Raw genomic sequence first — 20,578 nt, forward strand, 5'->3', positions numbered from 1 at the left:
CTCCCCCATCAGGAGTGGTGGCTATCATCGGGGAGCCACTACTCAGGAATCCACATCTCCGCCAATACCATTTCAAGTGGCTGCGGAAAGGGCTGTGGCTGCCGGGGTAGCCAGGATCGTGGATCTGCTAGTTGGCGGAGGAGGGGGCTGGATGACACACCCACGGGTTAGCGCAACGGCGGTGGATGTCCGGCTTGCAACCGATGCCATCTAACACCTCAAAACGGTCGTGCTCGGACCTGATGGCACTTGTGGTCAAGAGGATGCGCAGGTGGGGGCAGCACGGTGGCACAGTGGTTAGCATTGCTGCCTACGGCGTTGAGGACCTGGGTTCGAATCCCGGCCCTGGGTCACTGTCCGTGTGGAGTTTGCACATTCTCCCCGTGTCTGCGTGGGTTTCACCCCCACAGCCCAAAGATGTGCAAGGTTGGTGGATTGGCCACACTAATTTGCCCCTAAATTGCAAAAAAAAAAAAATTGGGTACTCTAAATTTATTTAAAAAAAAAAAAAAGAGGATGCGCAGGTGTGCAGTGGCTTCCCGTCTGAGCAAACCCCTGCTCGGATGGAATTTCACTTTGGGCCCAGGCCTTGAAGCCTCCCTCGGGGGCTCGTGCCCACGATCCTAGCTGCCTGACGGAAATGTCCTCCGTGCCTTTTTGCACTGCTTGGAGGGGTTTCCCGTATGGGCTGCTGCTGCACACCCTTCACCTCCTTATCCTCATCTGTCACCAGGACTCGCCATGGCGTGCCTTGTTGCCGTCCGGTGGTGGATGTCCCTGTTGGAGGAGTCCTCCCCCTCAATCTTGCGGACCTGGGGTGGAGGGTCTTGAATGCAGCAGTGCCGTACAACCACTGATTGATTGCACTGGTTCATGGACTCCCAAGAAGCCTGCCGTTTTTGCGACCTTGTTGGTTCCATGGACCAGTGTTGCCCTTGGTGTTGGGTGGGGTTACTGGGTTATTGGGATAGGGTGGAGGTGTTGAACTTGGGTAGGGTGCTCTTTCCAAGAGCCGGTGCAGACTCGATGGGCCGAATGGCCTCCTTCTGCACTGTAAATTCTATGATCTATGACCACATCTATGTTGCGTGTTATAGGCTGCACTCCCTTTTTAGTTTTCAGCCAAATCTTTTGTTGACGTTTTGTTTGCACTCCGCCCTAAGCTCCTGATCTACGGGCACCTGGTGCAGGGAAGGTCGAGGGCCTCCTTGCAAACCTGCTCTTGGGCCTGGCAAAGCTTGCCCTTTTATAGGCCTAGGCAGCGGGCGACCGAGAGGGGACTTCCAACCAGACTGTCTGCCCCTCTTTTGTGGCTATATTCACGTCCTGGTGTCCCTAGAGAGGGAGCATGTGGTGTCCACAGGCACCATCGAGGCCTTCTGTGCCCGGTGGGCACCGCAGGGGTTGGGAGTGCTTTATTGACCCCTTTATTAGATGTTTTTAAGTTTCCGTTGATCTTTGTTATGTTCGGGCAGCAGTCCTTTTTTTGCTTTATCCCTAAATTGTTTCCTTTCTTATATTTGGTTGACCTCAAAAAAGAGTGGCCAATTCACCTAACCTGCATGATGTGCCTCATATAACGTGATTGAAATTTAGATTTCTTTGTAGAAGGAATTAGCTATACCCTTTTGTTTTGCTGCTCTCGCACATCAAAGTAGAGCATCAATAAGCTATGCTATCATACTATCCCCCTGCTAGTGCTGTGCTTTTAATTATTTGTAGGTTGGTTAGACTGGATTTAGTTTTTGAGGTTTTTACTTTTGTCTGGGTTATTTTTTAGGATGATGTCCAAGTGCGTATCGTAAATGAAGTGAAGAGAAGTCCCTTGCAAGCTTTCTGGAAGGAGAATATGCCCATCTTTATAGCAGAGAGAGCAGTAAGTATGTAAAGTTAAATAAACAGTAATTCCATAATTTGTAAGCAGCACAGTGGCGCAATGGTTAGCATTGCTGCCTCATGCACCGAGGATTCGGGTTCAATCCCAGCCTCTGGTCACTGTCCATGTGGAGTTTGCACATTTTCCATGTGTCTGCATAGGTCTCACCCCCACAACCCAAGGGGCTGGTTTAGCTCACTGGGCTAAATCGCTGGCTTTTAAAGCAGGTCAGCAGCACGGTTCCATTCCCGTACCAGCCTCCCCGGACAGGCGCTAGAATGTGGCGACTAGTGGCTTTTCACAGTAACTTCATTGAAGCCTACTCGTGACAATAAGCGATTTTTCATTTTCATTCAAAGATGTTCAAGGTAGGTCGATCGGCCACGCTAAATTACCCCTTAATTGGAAAAAAAAGAATTGGGTGCTTTAAATTTAAACAAAAAACAAACAGGATTGGTCTTATGAGGAAAGGTTGAGGGAGCTAGGGCTTTCCTCTTTGGAGCGGAGGAGGATGAGATGCGACTTAATAGAGGTTTATAAGGTGATGAAAGGGATAGATAGAGTGGACGTTCAGAGACTATTTCCTCGGGTGGATGTAGCTGTTACAAGGGGGTATAACTAAAAGATTTTGGGTGGGAGATATAGGAGGGATATCCAAGGTAGGTTCTTTACTCCGTGTCGGACACTTTAGGAACTTTCAAGCGGTTATTGGATAGCACACCAGAATGACGGGGAGTGGGATAGCTTGATCTTGGTTTCAGACAATGGGCCTGTTCTGTGCTGTACTGTTCGATGATCCAGATGGCAGCGAAATGTACATAGTCAGTTAAACAAAAACCTCTCTGTATAATAAAGGAAATTAGCGTGGGCAAGAAGAATGTGATGTATATGTACAACTATTTATAAATATGAGAAATGCCAATAAAAAGACTTAAAAGAAAAGGTTATGGGGAGAAAGCAGGGTTAGGCTATTGAGTTGGATGATCAGCCATGATCGTGATAAATGGCGGGGCAGACTCGAAGGGCCAAAAGGCCGCCTCCTGCTCCTATCTTCTTTGTATTTAGGTAACTAGCCTCAGTATCACCAGTTTAGAAAGGATGAAAATTGCCTGGGTTTCATGCTGCTAAATGCTGCCTCTTCCAGTTGCTAAATTGCTCATGTGAAAACATCTGGTGAGAAGAGGGCAAGTGTTAGCTTTGATGCCTCTACACCATTGAATAGCCCCCATTGATGATCATGGTTTAGGACCACATCTGAAAGAATTTGGGAATTGAGTCTTTGTGAGGCATGGCTTTAGACAGAAACACTCTTTTTGATGAGCTTTGCAGCCATGCTGCCATTGTATTATTTCCAATTGTTTGTCCTGACTGCAGTTGTCTCTACTTGCAGCCACTTAAAGTGGATGAGGACCACATGGAAGACTCCAGTAATAATGAAACCAGCAGTCTGTCATCTAGCAAGTTAGAAGAGAATATTGGGCCTCTCCCTCTATCTATCATGAAGGCAAGGTAATCAACAAAGTAATAACACAAACCATTAATCTATATACTGTATATATTTAGATTTGGAATAACTGGGCAGCACGGTAGCATTGTGGATAGCACAATCGCTTCACAGCTCCAGGGTCCCAGGTTCGATTCCGGCGTGGGTTTCCTCCGGGTGCTCCGGTTTCCTCCCACAGTCCAAAGATGTGCAAGTTAGGTGGATTGGACATGATAAATGGCCCGTAGTGTCCAAAATTGCCCTTAGTGTTGGGTGGTGTTACTGGGTTATGGGGATAGGGTGGAGGTGTTAACCTTGGGTAGGGTGCTCTTTCAAGGAGCCGGTACAGACTCGATGGGCCGAATGGTCTCCTTCTGCACTGTAAATTCTATGAACTGGATTCTTGTAAAGTAAAGTGGCCAACAGTTTTGCAAAAATTTTGTTTGTCTCTGATTTCCTACCCAAATAATGTGCACTTTGAGGTTTAAGAAAAACCAAAGTATGTTCCTTGAGAAGGCTTTCCGTGAGTTATATTAGAGTACTAACTGTTTGATCTCCCTGTTCCACCCCTTCCCAACACAGGTAAGTCAATCTGCAGTTTAATGTTAACCATTGTTTCACCTGTAAACTTTTAGTGTGATCAGGCATAATGTTGGAACAAAAAGTGGGGATCTTTACTCTGCACCTGACCTGGGAGGTCTCCAAACTCCTAACAGATACATAGATACATAAAACATACAGTGCAGAAGGAGGCCATTCGGCCCATCGAGTGCACCGACCCACTTAAGCCCTCACTTCCACCCTATCCCCATAACCCAATAACCCCCTCCTAACATTTTTGGACACTAAGGGCAATTTAGCATGGCCAATGCACCTAACCTGCACGTCTTTGGGCTGTGGGAGGAAACTGGAGCACTCGGAGGAAACCCACGCAGACACGGGGAGAACGTGCAGTCTCCGCACAGACAGTGACCCAGTGAGGAATCGAACCTGGGACCCTGGCGCTAGCCACGTGTGCCCACTGGATAGTGGCCAGAACTGGAAAAGCTTTTCATTACTGATAACAGTAGCCTTTTGTTTTGACACATCCCGACTCGAGGTTAGCTCCGTTCTCTCTCCACAGATGCTGTTGGACCTGCTGAGATTGTGCAGCATTTTCTGTTTTTGTTTCAGGTTTCTGCACCCGCTTAAGTCATGTAGTTAGTGTCAATCCTAATTATGTTGTGCTTTTTTTAAATCTCTAAAGCTTATCCACTTTTCTCCTATTTGCAGACAGTTAGTTTCCTGGTACACATTGGCCCATAATCCACATATGTCCCAGGTGGTCAACTGCAGTGTACCGACTGCCTTTCCTGTGCTGTGGGTGCGATGTGATGGTTCTGACCCTGAAGGCACTGTTTGGTTGGGAGCTGAACCCATGAAAACTGGGAAGGAGATTACATCAATCGTTTTCCATACGGTCACGTGCACTGGTAAGATGTCAAAATAGTACTTTTTAAAAGAGTAGTGTTAAACATGAGCTTGGTTATTAATACTGGGATGGTGTAATTGCAGCCTGATAAATTTACATTGACAGTTTCCGTTTTAAACATGAGTTATAGTGGCTGGTCCTGTAGATCCTGACATTCTAACAAAGTTCCAACTCAAGATCACATTTGATCTTGGCTCCCTATGTGAAATGCCACGAGTCATCAACCATGTTTTATATGTTGATTTCACTGAACTGTGGAAGAATAATTTCATGAACTATAGTGCCACACGTTAACTGTTGTAAAAAAAATCCTCCTGTGGTTGTTTATTTTCTTTCTTGTCAACAGTAGATAGGATCTGATGTGCAATAGCTTATAGGCCTGGTAACTTTCTAAGTTTTGAACATTAGGGTTTATGGATAGCTTTGTGTTTGAGCATTAATAAAGTGTTATTTCTCTTTATTTTAGGACCGATTGTCGACAGGAGCCCTTTCGCAAGCATAGAAATATTGAAAACTGCCCATAAGAATAGACATTCTTGTTCTGCTGTAAGTATTCCAATTTTCTTTCTCCCACCCAAATCTGAAAAATTCTAAAATACAACAAATTATATTTATATTGTTACTTTAACATAATATGTCTTACGGTATGACTTAAGAAATGTTATAAAGCAAAATTAGACATAAGACAATGATAGGGCTGATGGCCAGAAGCTTATTCAAAGAGAGAGGTTTTGAGGGACATCTTAAAGGGAGAGAGGTGGAGAGTTTTGGGGAGAGAATTTCAGGGCTTGGGCGGCTGAAGGCTAAACCATCAATAGTGGAGCGCTTAAAATCAAGGCCGTCCAAGAGGATTGAATTAGATGAACATAGATATCTCGGAGGGTTGTAAGGCTGGAGGAGGTTATAGAGTTAAGGAAGGGCCATGCTAGAGAGTATTTTGAAAACCAGGTGAGAATTTTAAAATCGAAGGATTGCTTACCTGGAGCAAGTGTTGGTCAGCCAGAATGGGTGATAGATGATTGAAACTTATGCATGTAAAGACCTGCAAAATAAAGCTTTGACTGCGTGTTTGTGGGGGGCAGCACGATGACAGTGGTTAGCACTGTGGCTTCACAGCGCCAGGGTCCCAGGTTCGATTCCCGGCTGGGTCACTGTATGTGTTCTCCCCGTGTCTGCATGGGCTTCCTCAGGGTGCTCTGGTTTCCTCCCACTAGTCCCGAAAGACGTGCTGTTAGGTAATTTGGACAATCTGAATTCTCCCTCTGCACCCAATCAGGTGCCGGAATGTGGCGACTAGTGGCTTTTCACAGTAACCTCATTGCAGTGTTAATGTAAGCCTACTTGTGACAATAAAGATTATTATTATTATGTTGGAATGTGGAAGGCCAACCAGGAGTCATTGGAATAGTCAAATGTAGAGGTAACAATGGCATGAATAAAATTTTCAACAGCAGGTACTCTGAAGTTGAGTAATATTACACATATGTAGATATCTGGTTGGAAGCGTCTTTCAAAAACAGAAAATGTTAGAGATTTGAGTAGTCTGCCACATCTGAAAAGAGATGGTTACGCCTATTGGTATAGCACCTCTTGTTGTTGCAAACTTCGGAATTCTTACCAAGGTTAGTTCTTACCCAGGTTAGTAAATGAAATGTTTACTTGGGTTTTCTGTTTCAGGTGCTGAGGTGTACCATTTGCTACTTTTCTTTTAAATTGCTTTCAGTTTTCTCTTCCTGGCTTTCTAATTCCTTGATGTCTTCAACCTTCCCTATCTCATCATCTTCTCAAGCTCCACAACCCTCAGGCATTTATACTCATCTAATTCTGGCCTCACAGCCGATCTTAAATTGCTCCATCTTTAGGGTAGAACATAAAACATACAGGGCAGAAGGAGGCCATTCGGCCCATCGAGTGCACCGGCCCAATTAAGCCCTCTCTTTCACCCTATCCCTGTAACCCAATAACCTCATCTAACCTTTTTGGTCACTAAGGGCAATCCACCTAACCTGCACATCTTTAGACTGTGGGAGGAAACGGGAGCTCCCGGAGGAAACCCACACAGACACTGGGAGACCGTGCAGATTCCGCACAAACAGTGACCCAGTGAGGAATTGAACCTGGGATCCTGGCGCTGTGAAGCCACAGTGCTATCCACTTGTGCTACCGTGCTGCCCAAATTTTACTGCTTCGCATTGGTGGGGGTGGGACAGTACAATGCAGTGAGTCGTTTTTTAGGTCCATTGACTTTGGCAGGACCAGAAAGTCCTGCTGGTGGGAGGAGCTGTAAAATTCACCCACGGTGTTTGTTTCTTCAGCTGCCTGGGCTCTCGAATTCCCTTCTTAAACCTCTCATTTTGATATACTTCTTTAAACCTACTTCTTTGACCAAGGTTCTGGCCATTCGTCCTAATGTCACCGTAAGTGGCTTGGGCATTTTGTTAGGTTAAAGATACTCCTCCTAAGTTATTGTCAGTAACCACTATTGAATTTTTCTGAAGTAAGATTTTGGATTGTAGGATTGTGAGCATCTCGTCCTCTGTTTTGAAGCAACAAATTAATTCTGAGGTTCTAAAAGTAATTTGTGGCTTCCGTATGATTTGAAATAGCTGTTTGTCTGTGTGCCTACAATTTCAAACACTGATGGTGTCTGATCACAGATGTAGGTCAAAGGGGGAAGAGAACAAATTGATAGAAATAGGCCGTGGGCCATTCTGGGTCAAATGTGTAATTCATTGTGGTTGACAAGAATCAATAGTGGAGGCCTCCCTGCTCTCTTGGCAAAAGTATAATATATGATATGGAAAGTCTTAAAAGAAAGTTCAGGGAAATATATTTAATTTGGGCAGAAAAGCATTTGTATACAACCATACTGATTTCTAAAATGTAATGGCTTGTTGCCTTGATTCAGGTAATGACCAAGGGCTATGCACAGTATGATCTGTTTGGTTCCACTGTGTTAGAGAATACAATTATGAAGTCGCAGAGTAACATTATGGTGGATTTCACTTGGAACAATGTGGAGAAAATCTTAGAAATTCCACCACTTACATCCATTGCTACGTTGGTAAGGAAAACAAACTTTTGATACTGGCATATTTTACTGTACAAATTATACAAACTAGGGCAGGTGTCTCACACAGTGATAACACAAGAACACATTCTCTTTGTTTTTTTGGGGAGGCAGTTTTGTCTGCTTTTTTGTTTTAAAGTCTTTGGACCAATCCAAGGTGTCAGCCAATGTAGCTGCAAATTCTGTTCTGCCAGTGGGAGATTGCTGTCCATGGTGATGACCTCCAATTTTTCTCTGCCTACATCTACAGAGCAGTGGCTTAGTAGTCTAGTAGGGGAGGTCTGTACTGTGTTCCTAAATTGGATACAAAGGTTTTTAAAAAATTTGTTAATGAGACGTGGGAATCGCTGGCTAAGCCACCATTTGCTGCCCGTCCCTAATTATGTTGGAGAAGGTGGTGGGAAGCCACCATCTCAAACCGCTGCTATCCATGTGGTATAGGTATACCCATTGTGCTGAGTTCTAGGCTGTTGGGTAAAGGAACGTGTTCCTGTTCTGGGAGAGAGGGGGATTCACTCCTGGCCTTGCCTTGAATCCTTAGAGAATCAGCTGCATAGTAGCGTTGCAAATATTTGGAAACTAGCTTCCTGCTTGATATTTTTTTTAAATCGATGTTTTTATAAAGGAGTCTTCATAGGACGCTTTTTTTTCCCAGTTTACCAAATCTCCGTTTAGTTTAGGTGTTGGGTTGTTGTGATTCCTATTTAGTGATTCCTATTTGGAGATTGTATGTTCAACTTTGGCATTTTGTTCTCTGTGCCCTGTAAATCCTATAAATTAAATACGGCACACAAGTATTGCACAAATGAAATGAAAGCTGATTTACATGTCTGTATAACAGACATGACCTATGCATGGATTTCTGATATGAGTATTCATACAAGCTTCCCTTAGTTTGACCAGGTTTGGGGTTTAGGCCCCAAAAGAACTCCAGGAGAGTTTGGCCTTTTGTCTCCGAATCTTATCCAACTGATTTCTGAAGAACCCTGATATTTTTGCTTCTATGAGTACCTTCTGGAAGGTTCTTCTAAATGTCTGTACTTGGCTTCCCAGCTAGTATTTGGTTTTTTGATGTAATTTTAATATTCAACACGTGAATGAGAACTTTTGAAATAACGAATCAGTGATTTAACTTCAGTAATTTGTTTTGAGCAATCAGGTGCCAGCCTGAGCTGTATTTTGCAGCCCAGAAATAGGATTAAGTATCTTTGTGCACAGGATTAGACTTGGCCTCTGAACTCATTGTGGTCAATTGGATTCAATTGGCTTATTTTGCATTGTGCTTCTGATACAGTTTTGTCCTGCTTGTTTTTGTGGTTGTTTAGAATATTAAAGTGGAACCTGGAGACACGAGAAGTCCTGTTATTCAAATATATAAGGAGCTAGAATTTCTCCTTGTAAGTATTTACTTGAGTAAATATTGCATTGATAATGTTCTTTCACGAGTTGATTTTTAAATTCATAATTGTTTTTATTTAAATAAATTTAGAGTATCCAATTTTTTTTTTCCAATTAAGGGGCAATTTAGCGTGGCCAATCCACCTAACCTGCACATCTTTGGTTTGTGGGGTGAAACCCACGCAGACACAGGGAGAATGACGATTCATTCATTCATTCGTGTTCAATTGCATGCCCTTGACGAAACCCGTCTGGTCCTCCTCGATCACTCCGGGGATGCAGTCCTCTATTCTGGTAGCCAAAATTTTTGCCAGCAGTTTTGCATCCACATTCAGGAGCGACATCGGCCTGTAGGACCCACATTGAAGCGGATCCTTCTCCCTCTTCAAAATGAGCGAGATCAATGTCTGCGACATTGTCGGGGGGGAGGGTTCCTCTCTCCTTTGCCTCGTTAAAGGTTCTCAGCAGGATTGGGCTCAGTGTCTCCGAGAACTTCTTATAAAATTCTACAGGGAAGCAGTCCAGACAAGGGGCCTTGCCTGACTACATACTTGCTGGTCCCTTAACTATCTCCTCCAACTCAATCGGGGGCCCCAGTCCCTCACGCGGTCCGCTTCCACCCTTGAGAACCTCAATCGATCCATAAATTGCTTCATTCCTTCCCCTCACCTCGGGGGTTCTGACTCGTACAGCTTCCCATAAAATTCCTTGAAGACTTAATTGATCCTCTCTGGGCTCAACACCGTATTACCCTCCTTATCCCTCATTCCCCCGATCTCGCTGGCCGCCTCTCTCCTGCAAAGTTGGTGCGCTAGCATCCAACTTGCTTTCTCCCCATACTCGTAGACTGCCCCTTTCACTTTCCTCAACTGTGCCTCCGTCTTCACTGTGGTCAGTAGACCGGGCTCTGCCTGTAATCTCCGGCGCTCCTTTAGCAGCCAGCCAGTGGATCTCTATCCAGTGACTTCTGTGGAAAAGTCTATTCATGTTAGGTACTGGTTATACCCTTTCACCTCCTCGCCCTCACACGCCCAACTCCAAACTGATTGATTGGCCCCCTCTCACTAGGTGCTCACAGAGAATGGTGCTTGATCAATGCAGATATAGCCCAGTAAGAATACACCATTGAGGATGACTGGGATTTTCCTGCCCCACCATGTCTGGACCCACCACGAGGGATGTGACTTTGCAGTCAGAAGTCCATTGATATTTGATGGTACTGGAAGATCCCTGTGGCGGGTGGGCCAGAAAGTCCCAGCTGATATGGGGGGAATGAGAACAAAAGACTTGCAATTATATAGTACCTTTTGATAACCACCAACCATCTCAGAGAACTTTACAGCCAATTGAGCACTTCTGAAGCCAATTGAGTATTTTGAAGTGTAGTCACTACTGTAATGTGGCACATCAAGCTCCCATAAATCAGGTTATGATAATTATCAGATAATCTGCTTTTGATTGCTGTTGCTTGGTAGTTACTCCTGCCAGGAGAACTGCTGTCAGGATATGTCATGTTCGTCTATCTTGTGCCATCCTCAAAAATCCACCACTTGCAATTGCTAACATTGATTGAGGGATAGGTATTTCCCAGGACATGAAGGATAATCTCCCTGCTCCTCTTCAGAAGAGTACTATGGGATCTTCTCTGCTCACCTTAGAGGGCTGACGGGGCCTCGATTTAATGTCTCCTCTGAAAGACAGTACTTTCGACAGTGCAGCAGTCTCTCAGTGCTTCCCTGAGTCTGAGCCTAGTTCTGTGCCCAGGTCCTGGAGTGGACTTGAACCCTGAAACTCAAAAGCTGAGAGTGCTGCCAAGTTTTTTTTTAAGCTAGTCTTTATTGTTGCTGGCCAGGTCAATGCCCATTGCCCATCTTTTAATTGCCCATGAATTGAGCGCTTTGCTGGGCCACTTCAGAGGGCATTTAAGACTCAATCACATTGCTATGCGTCTGGAGTCACAAGTAGGCCAGACCAGGCAAGGATGGATGATTTCCTTCTCTAAAGGACAAAATGAACCAGATACTTTTTCCAACAATAGATGATAGTTTCATGGCACAATTACTGAGACCAGCCTTCTGTGAATTAAATTTAAATTCTGGCAGGCACCATGCTGGAATGTGAACACATGTCCTAAGGACATTAGCCTCCTCCTCGCTGGCTTTGAAAGCAGACCAAGAAGGCCAGCAGCACGGTTCGATTCCCGTAACAGCCTCCCCGAACAGGCGCCAGAATGTGGCGACTAGAGGCTTTTCACAGTAACTTCATTTGAAGCCTACTTGTGACAATAAGTGATTATCATTATCATATTCCCTGACTGACCACAGCTGACACAAAAGGGTGAAACTTTAGGGATAAAGGGGTGGGAAGAGATTTAAAAAAAAATAATTTAAAACTTTTGAATGTTCTTAAAGGTGTTAAGCACATGTTGTGGTTTGAATAAATGACCTAGTTTCTGCTATGTTGTGTGACAGGTTTTAGCTCGAGGTTTGAAAACTGGTGAAATAGAATGGCCAGAAGTGTTAGAAGAAAAATCTGCAATTATTGTTGTACAGGAGTTAATTGAAGGTATGCACTTTTAACATTTGAATAACATCAGCTTTAAAATTTAGACTATTTTGGGCAGGATACTCAATAGTCAATAGTGTGACTGCCAAGTTATCTGTGTGCTCAATTTACTCCACTAGATAGTAACCATGTCCACAATGTATACTGCTGGCAAGGTTGTTTTTCACAAAGTATAGTGCCTCAAGTGGCATGATAAAACCTTTCAAATATTTTCAATCTAATCAGAGCTAAAGCTTTCTTTTTTCCAGTGCTCATCATTGGAGTTTGGAGATGGGATGGGATGGAAAATCCCACACATTCGTTTATCTTAGAAATTGCCTCCTGCACAGTGCACAGTAGTTGGCACCGTGCCAAGGTCCCAGATTCGATTCCAGCTCTGGGTCACTGTCCGTGTAGAGTGTGCACATTCTCCCTGTGTTTGCGTGGGTTTCGCCCCCACAACCCAGAGATGTGCAGGAGAGATGGATCGGCCACACTAAATTGCCCCTTAATTGGAAAAAATGAATTGGGTACTCTAAATTTTTTTAAAAAATAAATTGCCTCCTGTTTTCATTTGATTCGCACCTTGTGTAATATGTCAATAAGATTGGAGTAAAATAATTGTCAAAATTGTACTGAAAGTTGTGAGAATGTACATGCAGTATAATATCAGGATACATTTTGGCTTCTACTATGAATAAAGTTTTACATTGAACTATTCGTCCTAACACAGAATTGTTTGCGTTTTCATATCTGATACAGACCTGAAGGACCAACTCAATGCCTATCAACAACAACCGAAGAGCAAGGAGACTGAGGTAAGATGTGATAAATTGAAACATGTTGGTGGGAAAAGATGTGGAAAATGTAACTTTGCCTTTATTCTGTTTAAGGGTGGGTTCTCTATAGGTAAGCATTTGAATGTGTAACATCTTGTTAAAGTTGGATTCCGTGAAAATCACTGTGAACCCTGTCAGCTCTGCTTTTGTTCCAGTCACACTATAGCAGTGCTGGGAGTATAAGAGAGCGAGAGTAGAGCCAGGGGGATAAAGGAGTGCGAGACTGGGAGCGGAGCTCGGAGAATAAAGGAGAGAAAGAAAGAGCGAGACTGGGAGTGGAGCCGGGAGGATAAAGGTCCAAGAGAAAGAGCAAGACTGTGAGTGGAGCTCGGAGAATAAAGAGCGAGAGAAAGAGTGAGACTGGGAGTGGAGCCCAGAGGATAAAGGAGCAAGAGAAAGAGCGAGATTGGGAGTGGAGCTCGGAGGGTAAAGGAGCGAGACTGGGAGTGGAGCTCGGAGGATAAAGGAGCGAGAGAAAGAGCGAGACTGGGAGTGGAGCTCGGAGGATAAAGGAGCGAGACTGGGAGTGGAGCTCGGAGGATAAAGGAGCGAGAGAAAGAGCGAGACTGGGAGTGGAGCCCGGAGGGTAAAGGAGCGAGACTGAGAGTGGAGCCCGGAGGATAAAGGAGCGAGACTGGGAATGGAGCCGGGAGGATAAAGGAGCGAGAGAAAGAGCGAGACTGGGAATGGAGCCGGGAGGATAAAGGAGCGAGAGAAAGAGCGAGACTGGGAGTGGAGCTCGGAGGATAAAGGAGCGAGACTGGGAGTGGAGCCCGAAGGATAAAGGAGCGAGACTGGGAATGGATGGAGCTGGGAGGATAAAGGAGCAAGAGAAAGAGCGAGACTGGGAGTGGAGCCGGAAGGATAAAGGAGCGAGAGAAAGAGCGAGTCTAGGAGTGGAGCCTGGAGGGTAAAGGAGCGAGATGGGACCGGAGCCCGGAGGGTAAAGGAGCGAGAGAAAGAGCGAGACTGGGAGTGGAGGCCGGTGGGTAAAGAAGAGCAAGAAAAAGCGAGACTGGGAGTGGAGCTCGGAGGATAAAGGAGCGAGACTGGGAATGGAGCCCGGAGGGTAAAGGAGCAAGAGAAACGGCGAGACTGGGAGTGGAGCCGGGAGGATAAGGAGCGGTAGAAAGAGTGAGACTGGGAGCGGAGCCCGGAGGGTAAAGGAGCGATAGAAAGAGCGAGACTGGGAGTGGAACCCGGAGGGTAAAGGAGCGAGACTGGGAATGGAGCCCGGAGGGTAAAGGAGCAAGAGAAACAGCGAGACTGGGAGTGGAGCCGGGAGGATAAAGGAGCGGTAGAAAGAGTGAGACTGGGAGCGGAGCCCGGAGGGTAAAGGAGTGAGAGAAAGAGCGAGACTGGGAGTGGAACCCAGAGGATAGAGGAGAGCAAGAAAGAGCGAGACTGGGCCCAGAACCGGGAGGATAAAGGTGCAAGAGAAAGAGCGAGACTGGGAGTGGAGCCAGGAGGATAAAGGTGCAAGAGAAAGGGAGTGGAGTTGGGAGGATAAAGGAGCGAGAGAAAGGGCGAGACTGGGAGTAGAGCCCGGAAGGTAAAGGAACGAGAGGAACGGCGAGACTGGGAGTGGAGCCGGGAGGATAATGGAGCGAGAGAACATAGAACATTACAGTGCAGTACAGGCCCTTCGGCCCTCGATGTTGCGCCGCCCTGTGAAACCCCTCTAAAGTCCCTCTACACTATTCCCTTATCGTCCATATGCCTATCCAATGATCATTTGAATGCGTTTAGTGTTGGCGAGTCCACTACTGTTGCAGGCAGGGCATTCCACGCCCTTACTACTCTGTGAGTAAAGAATCTACCTCTGACATCTGTCCTATATCTATCTCCCCTCAATTTAAAGCTATGTCCCCTCGTGCTGGACGTCACCATCCGAGGAAAAAGGCTCTCACTGCCCACCCTATCTAATCCTCTGATCATCTTGTATGCCTCAATTAAGTCACCTCTTAACCTTCTTCTCTCTAACGAAAACAGCCTCAAGTCCTTCGGCCTTTCCTCATAAGATCTTCCCTCCATACCAGGCAACATCCTTGTAAATCTCCTCTGCACCCTTTCCAATGCTTCCACATCCTTCCTATAATGCGGCGACCAGAACTGCACGCAATACTCCAAATGCAGCCGCACCAGAGTTTTGTACAACTGCAACATGACCCCATGGCTCCGAAACTCAATTCCTCTACTAATAAAAGCTAACACACCATACACCTTCTTAACAACCCTCTCAACCTGGGTGGCAACTTTCAGGGATCTATGGACATGGACACCAAAATCTCTCTGCTCGTCCACACTACCAAGAATCTTACCATTAGCCCAGTACTCTGTCTTCTTGTTATTCCTTCCAAAATGAATCACCTCACACTTTTCTGCATTAAACTCCAGTTGCCACCTCTCAGCCCAGCTCTGCAGCTTATCTATGTCCCTCTGTAACTTGTAACATCCTTCTGCACTGTCCACAACTCCACCGACTTTAGTGTCATCTGCAAATTTACTCACCCATCCTTCTACGCCCTCCTCCAGGTCATTTATAAAAATGACAAACAGCAGCGGCCCCAAAACAGATCCTTGTGGTACACCACTAGTAACTGGACACCAGTCAGAACATTTCCCATCAACCACCACCCTTTGTCTTCTATCATCTAGCCAATTTCTGATCCAAACTGCAAAATCACCCTGAATCCCATGCCTCTGTATTTTCTGCAATAGCCTACCGTGGGGAACCTTATCAAACGCTTTACTGAAATCCATATACACCACATCAACTGCTTTACCCTCATCCACCTGTTTGGTCACCTTCTCGCAGAAGTCAATGAGGTTTGTGAGGCACGACCTACCCTTCACAAAACCATGTTGACTATCTCTAGTCAAATTATTCCTTTCCAGATGATTATACATCCTATCTCTTATAAACCTTTCCAAGACTTTTCCCACAACAGAAGTACGGCTCACTGGTCTATAGTTACCGGGGTTATCTCTACTCCCCTTCTTGAACAAGGGGACAACATTTGCTATCTTCCAGTCTTCTGGCACTATTCCTGTAGACAAAGATGACTTAAAGATCAAAGCCAAAGGCTCAGCAATCTCCTCCCTAGCTTCCCAGAGAATCCTAGGATAAATCCCATCCGGCCCAGGGGACATATCTATTTTCACACTTTCCAGAATCGCTAACACCTCCTCCTTATGAACCTCAAGCCCTTATAGTCTAGTCGCCTGTATCTCAGTATTCTCCTCGACAACTTTGTCTTTTTCCTGTGTGAATACTCATTTAGCACCTCTCCTATCTCCTCGGACTCCACGCACTCCTTCCTACTACTGTCCTTGACTGGCTCTACTCTTACCTTAGTCATTCTTTGATTCCTGACATATCTATAGAAAGCTTTAGGGTTCTCCTTGATCCTACCTGCCAAAGACTTCTCATGTCCTCGCCTGGCTCTTCTTAGCTCTCTCTTTAGAGCCTTCCTAGCTAACTTGTAATTCTCAAGCGCCCTAACGGAACCATCACGTCTCATCTTTACATAAGCCTTCTTCTTCCTCTTGACAAGTGTTTCAACTGCTTTAGTAACCCATGGTTCCCTCGCATGACCACTTCCTCCCTGCCTAACGGGTACATACTTATCAAGGACACGCAGTAGCTGTTCCTTGAACATGCTCCACATTTCTATTGTGCCCATCCCCTGCAGTTTTCCTCTCCAGCCGATGCATCCTAAGTCTTACCTCATCGCATCATAATTGCCTTTCCCCCAGCTATAACTCTTGCAGCTGCGGTTTATACCTATCCCTTTCCATCGCTAAAGTAAACGTAATCGAATTGTGGTCACTATCACCAAAGTGCTCACCTACGTCCAAATCTAACACCTGTCCTGGTTCAGTACCCAGTACCAAATCCAATACGGCCTCGCTTCTCATGGCCTATCTACATACTGCATCAGGAAACCCTCCTGCACACATTGGACAAAAATGGTCCCATCTAAAGTACTTGAACTATAGTGTTTCCAGTCAATATTTGGAAAGTTAAAGTCCCCCATAACAACTACCCTGTTACTTTCGCTCCTATCCAGAATCATCTTTGCAATCCTTTCCTCTACATCTCTGGAACTTTTCGGAGGCCTATACAAAAGCCCTAACAGGGTGACCTCCTTTCCTGTTTCTTAACTCAGCCCATACTACCTCAGTATTCGAGTCCTCATCAAAATCCCTCTCAGCCACCGTAATACTTTCCTTGACTAATGCCACCCCTCCCCCTCTCTTACCACCTTCCCTGAGCTAACTGAAATATCTAAATCTGGCACCTGCAACAACCATTCCACGCTCTGCTCTATCCATGTCTCCGAAATGGCCACAACATCCAAGTCCCAGGTACTAACCCATGCCCATAAAACCCATAAAAGAGCGAGACTGGGAGTGGAGACGGGAGGATAAAGGAGCGAGAGAAAGGGTGAGACTGGGAGTGGAGCCCGGTGGGTAAAGAAGAGCAAGAAAAAGCGAGACTGGGAGTGAAGCCCGGAGGGTAAAGGAGCGAGAGAAAGGGTGAGACTGGGAGTGGAGCCGAGAGGATAAAGGAAAGCGAGAATGAGCTGAGTGCTAGATTGGGATTTGGAACTCCTGAGGCGATGTACGGATTCAATAGTGACGTTGGATAGTGGAAGTAGTGCATTGGGTGAGAACGGTCAGCTGAGGTTACTACTTTTATCGCTTATAGTTCGTAAGTCTATATTTTGTAGTAACAAGGACCGGGGAGAAGGGCCCTAGAGTAATAATATTTGATTTTAAGTATCTTCCAAATTTTAGGTTTTAAAAAAAATATTTAAGTAGGGTATTTGCAAGTTTTTGTAATAATAACAATAACAGCGACATAAACGTGGTACAATAAACATTTCCACCCCCATCACGATCTTCACACACCCCAACCATAAAACACCAACCCCCCCCACCCGGCCGCCCGCCCGGGCTACCAGGGAGGCAAAGATCTGGACGTCGGCCTCTTTCGCCCCCTGAACACCCGACTCATCCGACACTCCAAAGATCGCCACCTCTGGACTCGGCACCACCCGTGTTTTCAGTACCGTCAACATTGCCTTGGCGAAACCCTGCCAAAACCCTCTCCGCTTCGGGCATGCCCAAAACCTGTGGACATGATTTGTTGGGCTTCCCGCGCACACCTGTCCTTTACCCACATAAACTTGCTAATCTGGGCCACCGTCATATGTGCCCGCTGGACTACCTTGAACATGATGAGGATGTACCTGCTTAGGACATCCGCCCACAGACCCGCCTCTATCTCTCCTCCTAGCTCATCTTCCCACTTACCCTTAAGCTCCTCCACCGGAGGATTCCAAAAGTTCCTGGTAAATATCTGATACCTTCCCCACTCCCACCCATATACTGGAGACCACTCTATCCTGTGTCCCCAGTGGCGGCAGCAGCTCATTTATTGATCAAGGCTTTGAGTCCAGCCCTGAGTGGAATACTTGGCCAACCCACCCCTTTCTCAATCTAGTCTGGTCTATAGCCTTTATGTGTGTCTCTTGTAACATTGCCACGTCCGTCTTTAGCCCCCTCAAAAGCGCAAACACGCGAGCCCTCTTGACTGGCCCATTCAACCCTCTAACATTCCATGTAATCAGCCTAGTCGCACCCCAACCCCCCATATCAAGCTCAAGCTGACTTGAAAGCTCCCACCCATGGCACCAAACCATCGTTTTCCCCATTGTTCTCCCCCCCCAACTTGGACAAACATATTCAAAGCATCACATTCCCCAGTAAACAAACATCTGAAAAAACAGTGGAAAAACAACCACAGAAGCCACCCCCCTCCAACCAGTCCCCAGTAAGACAAAGTTAACTTTAGCCATCGAAACAGCCCCTTATTGCACATAACACTCCTTATTTCAAACCAGTGCAAAAGTGATTGCCAACAAATCGCCACTACAATACTCTTCAAGGACAAAATGTTTAGTTTAAAGGGGATAGTGATGACAGGAGAGCTCCTCCTTCTTGGAAGCTGGGAACATTTTCTGTACCTGGGGCCAGCATGTGTGTAGAAAGTGTCTCCAGCCGCAGCTCTTGGAAGCCCAGGTTTCAGAGCTGGTGTGGTGGCTGTGGAGCATCTGTGAGGCAGAGAGTATTGTTGATATCACGTATGGAGAGATGATCACACTGCAGGCTAAGACTCCACAGACAGGAAGGTAATAGGTGGCCACCAGGCCCACCAAGAGAACTTAAGGGCAGTGCAGGAATCTGCTGTGGCCATTCCCCTGCAAAACAGATATACCGCTTCGGATACTGTTGAGGGGAATGGCCCCTCCAGGCACAGCAGCAACAGCCAAATTTGTTGCACGTGCTGGCTCTGCAGCACGGGAGGAGTAGAAATGTGGGAATGTAATAGTTATAGGGGATTCAATTGTATGAGGAACAGATAGGTGTTTCCGTGGCCGCAAATGAGTCTCCAGGATGGTATGTTGCCTCCCTGGTGCTAGGGTCAAGGCTGTCTCCAGAACACCTACAGGACATTCTGGTGGGTGGAGGGTGAATAGCCAGTGGTCATGGTACACATTGGTACAATAAAACCATCGATTTAAAAAAGGGATGAAGTCCTAAACGCAGAATATAGAGAATAAGTTGAAAAGTAGGACCTCGAAGGTAGTGATCTCCGGATTACGCCCAGTGCCACATGCTAGCCAGAGCAGAAGTAGCAGGATATATCAGATGACTGTGTTGCTGAAGAGATTGTGCAAAGGGGAGGGTTTCAGATTCCAAGGACATTGGGACTGGTTCTGGGGAGGTGGGACCAGCACAAACTGGACTGACTATAAAAGCTTCTATAGGCATGTGAAGAGAAAATGATTGGCCTGTACGGTCAGAAATAGGGGAATTTATAATGAAGAACAAAGAAATGGCTGATGACCTAAATACATATTTTGGTTCTGCCTTCACAAAGGAGGGTACAAATAACATACCAGAAATGTTGGTGAACATTTAGTGATAGGAAACAACTGGGGAAATCAGTATTAGAAGGAAAATGGTATTGGGTAAATTGGTGGGATTGAAGGCCAGTAAATCCCCAGAGCCTGATCATCGACATCCCAGAGTGCTTAAGGAAGTGGCCCTAGAAATGGTGGATGCTTTGGTGCTCATCTTTCAAGATTCTATAGACTTTGGAACAGTTCCTACAGATTGGGGAGTAGGATTGGGCAGAGTCGGCATGGATTTATCATGCGTGACAAATCTGCTGGAATTCTTCGAGGATGTAACTAGAAGAGTTGACGAGGGGGAGACTGGATGCTGTTTATTTGGACTTTCAGCAGGCGTTTGACAAGTCCCACATAACAGGTTGTCTAAAATTAAAGCGCATGGGATTGGGGGTAGTGTATTGAGATGGATAGAAAAGTGGTTGACAGACAGAAAAACAAAGTAGGAATAAATGGGTCTTTTCCCAAGTGGCAGGCAGTGATTAATGGGGTACTGCAGAGATCAGTGCTAGTACCCCAGCTATTCACAATACATTTGATGATTTAGATGAGGGAACTAAATGTTGTGTCTCCAAATCTGCAGGTGACACAAAGCTGGGTGTGAGGAGGATGCAGAGATGCTTCAGAGTGATTTGGAAAAGTTGAGTGAATGGGTAAATGCATGGCAGATGCAGTATAATGTAGCAAAAACGGGAAGACAGATTATTATCTGAATGGCTATAGATTGAGAGCAGGGAATGGGCAATGAGACCAGGGTGTCCTTTCACACCAGTCGCTGAAAGTGAGCATGCAGGTGCAGCAGGCGGTAAAGAAGGCAAATGGTGGGGCAGCATGGTGGTGCAGTGTGTAGAACTGCTGCCTCATGGCACTGAGGGCCCCAGGTTGATCCCGGTTCTGGGTCACATTCTCCCCGT

At 45.8% G+C, this 20,578-nt stretch overlaps 1 protein-coding gene across 2 annotated transcripts in view; it reads left to right on the forward strand.

Moving 5' to 3' along the window:
• Positions 1-20,578, forward strand: part of zwilch (zwilch kinetochore protein) — a 64,097-nt gene that overhangs the window by 4,766 nt on the left and 38,753 nt on the right. For both annotated transcript variants that reach the window (XR_005462486.1, XM_038812922.1), the window contains exons 3-10: positions 1,781-1,876; positions 3,267-3,385; positions 4,632-4,831; positions 5,297-5,376; positions 7,739-7,894; positions 9,226-9,297; positions 11,770-11,863; positions 12,605-12,660. Coding sequence is in view for 1 of the 2 variants with exons in the window: in XM_038812922.1 (XP_038668850.1) it covers positions 1,781-1,876; positions 3,267-3,385; positions 4,632-4,831; positions 5,297-5,376; positions 7,739-7,894; positions 9,226-9,297; positions 11,770-11,863; positions 12,605-12,660 (873 nt within the window). In the remaining variant the exon portion in view is untranslated. The remainder of the gene's footprint in view (positions 1-1,780; positions 1,877-3,266; positions 3,386-4,631; positions 4,832-5,296; positions 5,377-7,738; positions 7,895-9,225; positions 9,298-11,769; positions 11,864-12,604; positions 12,661-20,578) is intronic.

This window comes from Scyliorhinus canicula, chromosome 12, assembly GCF_902713615.1.
Source record: "Scyliorhinus canicula chromosome 12, sScyCan1.1, whole genome shotgun sequence".
Classification (NCBI taxonomy): Eukaryota; Metazoa; Chordata; class Chondrichthyes; order Carcharhiniformes; family Scyliorhinidae; genus Scyliorhinus; species Scyliorhinus canicula.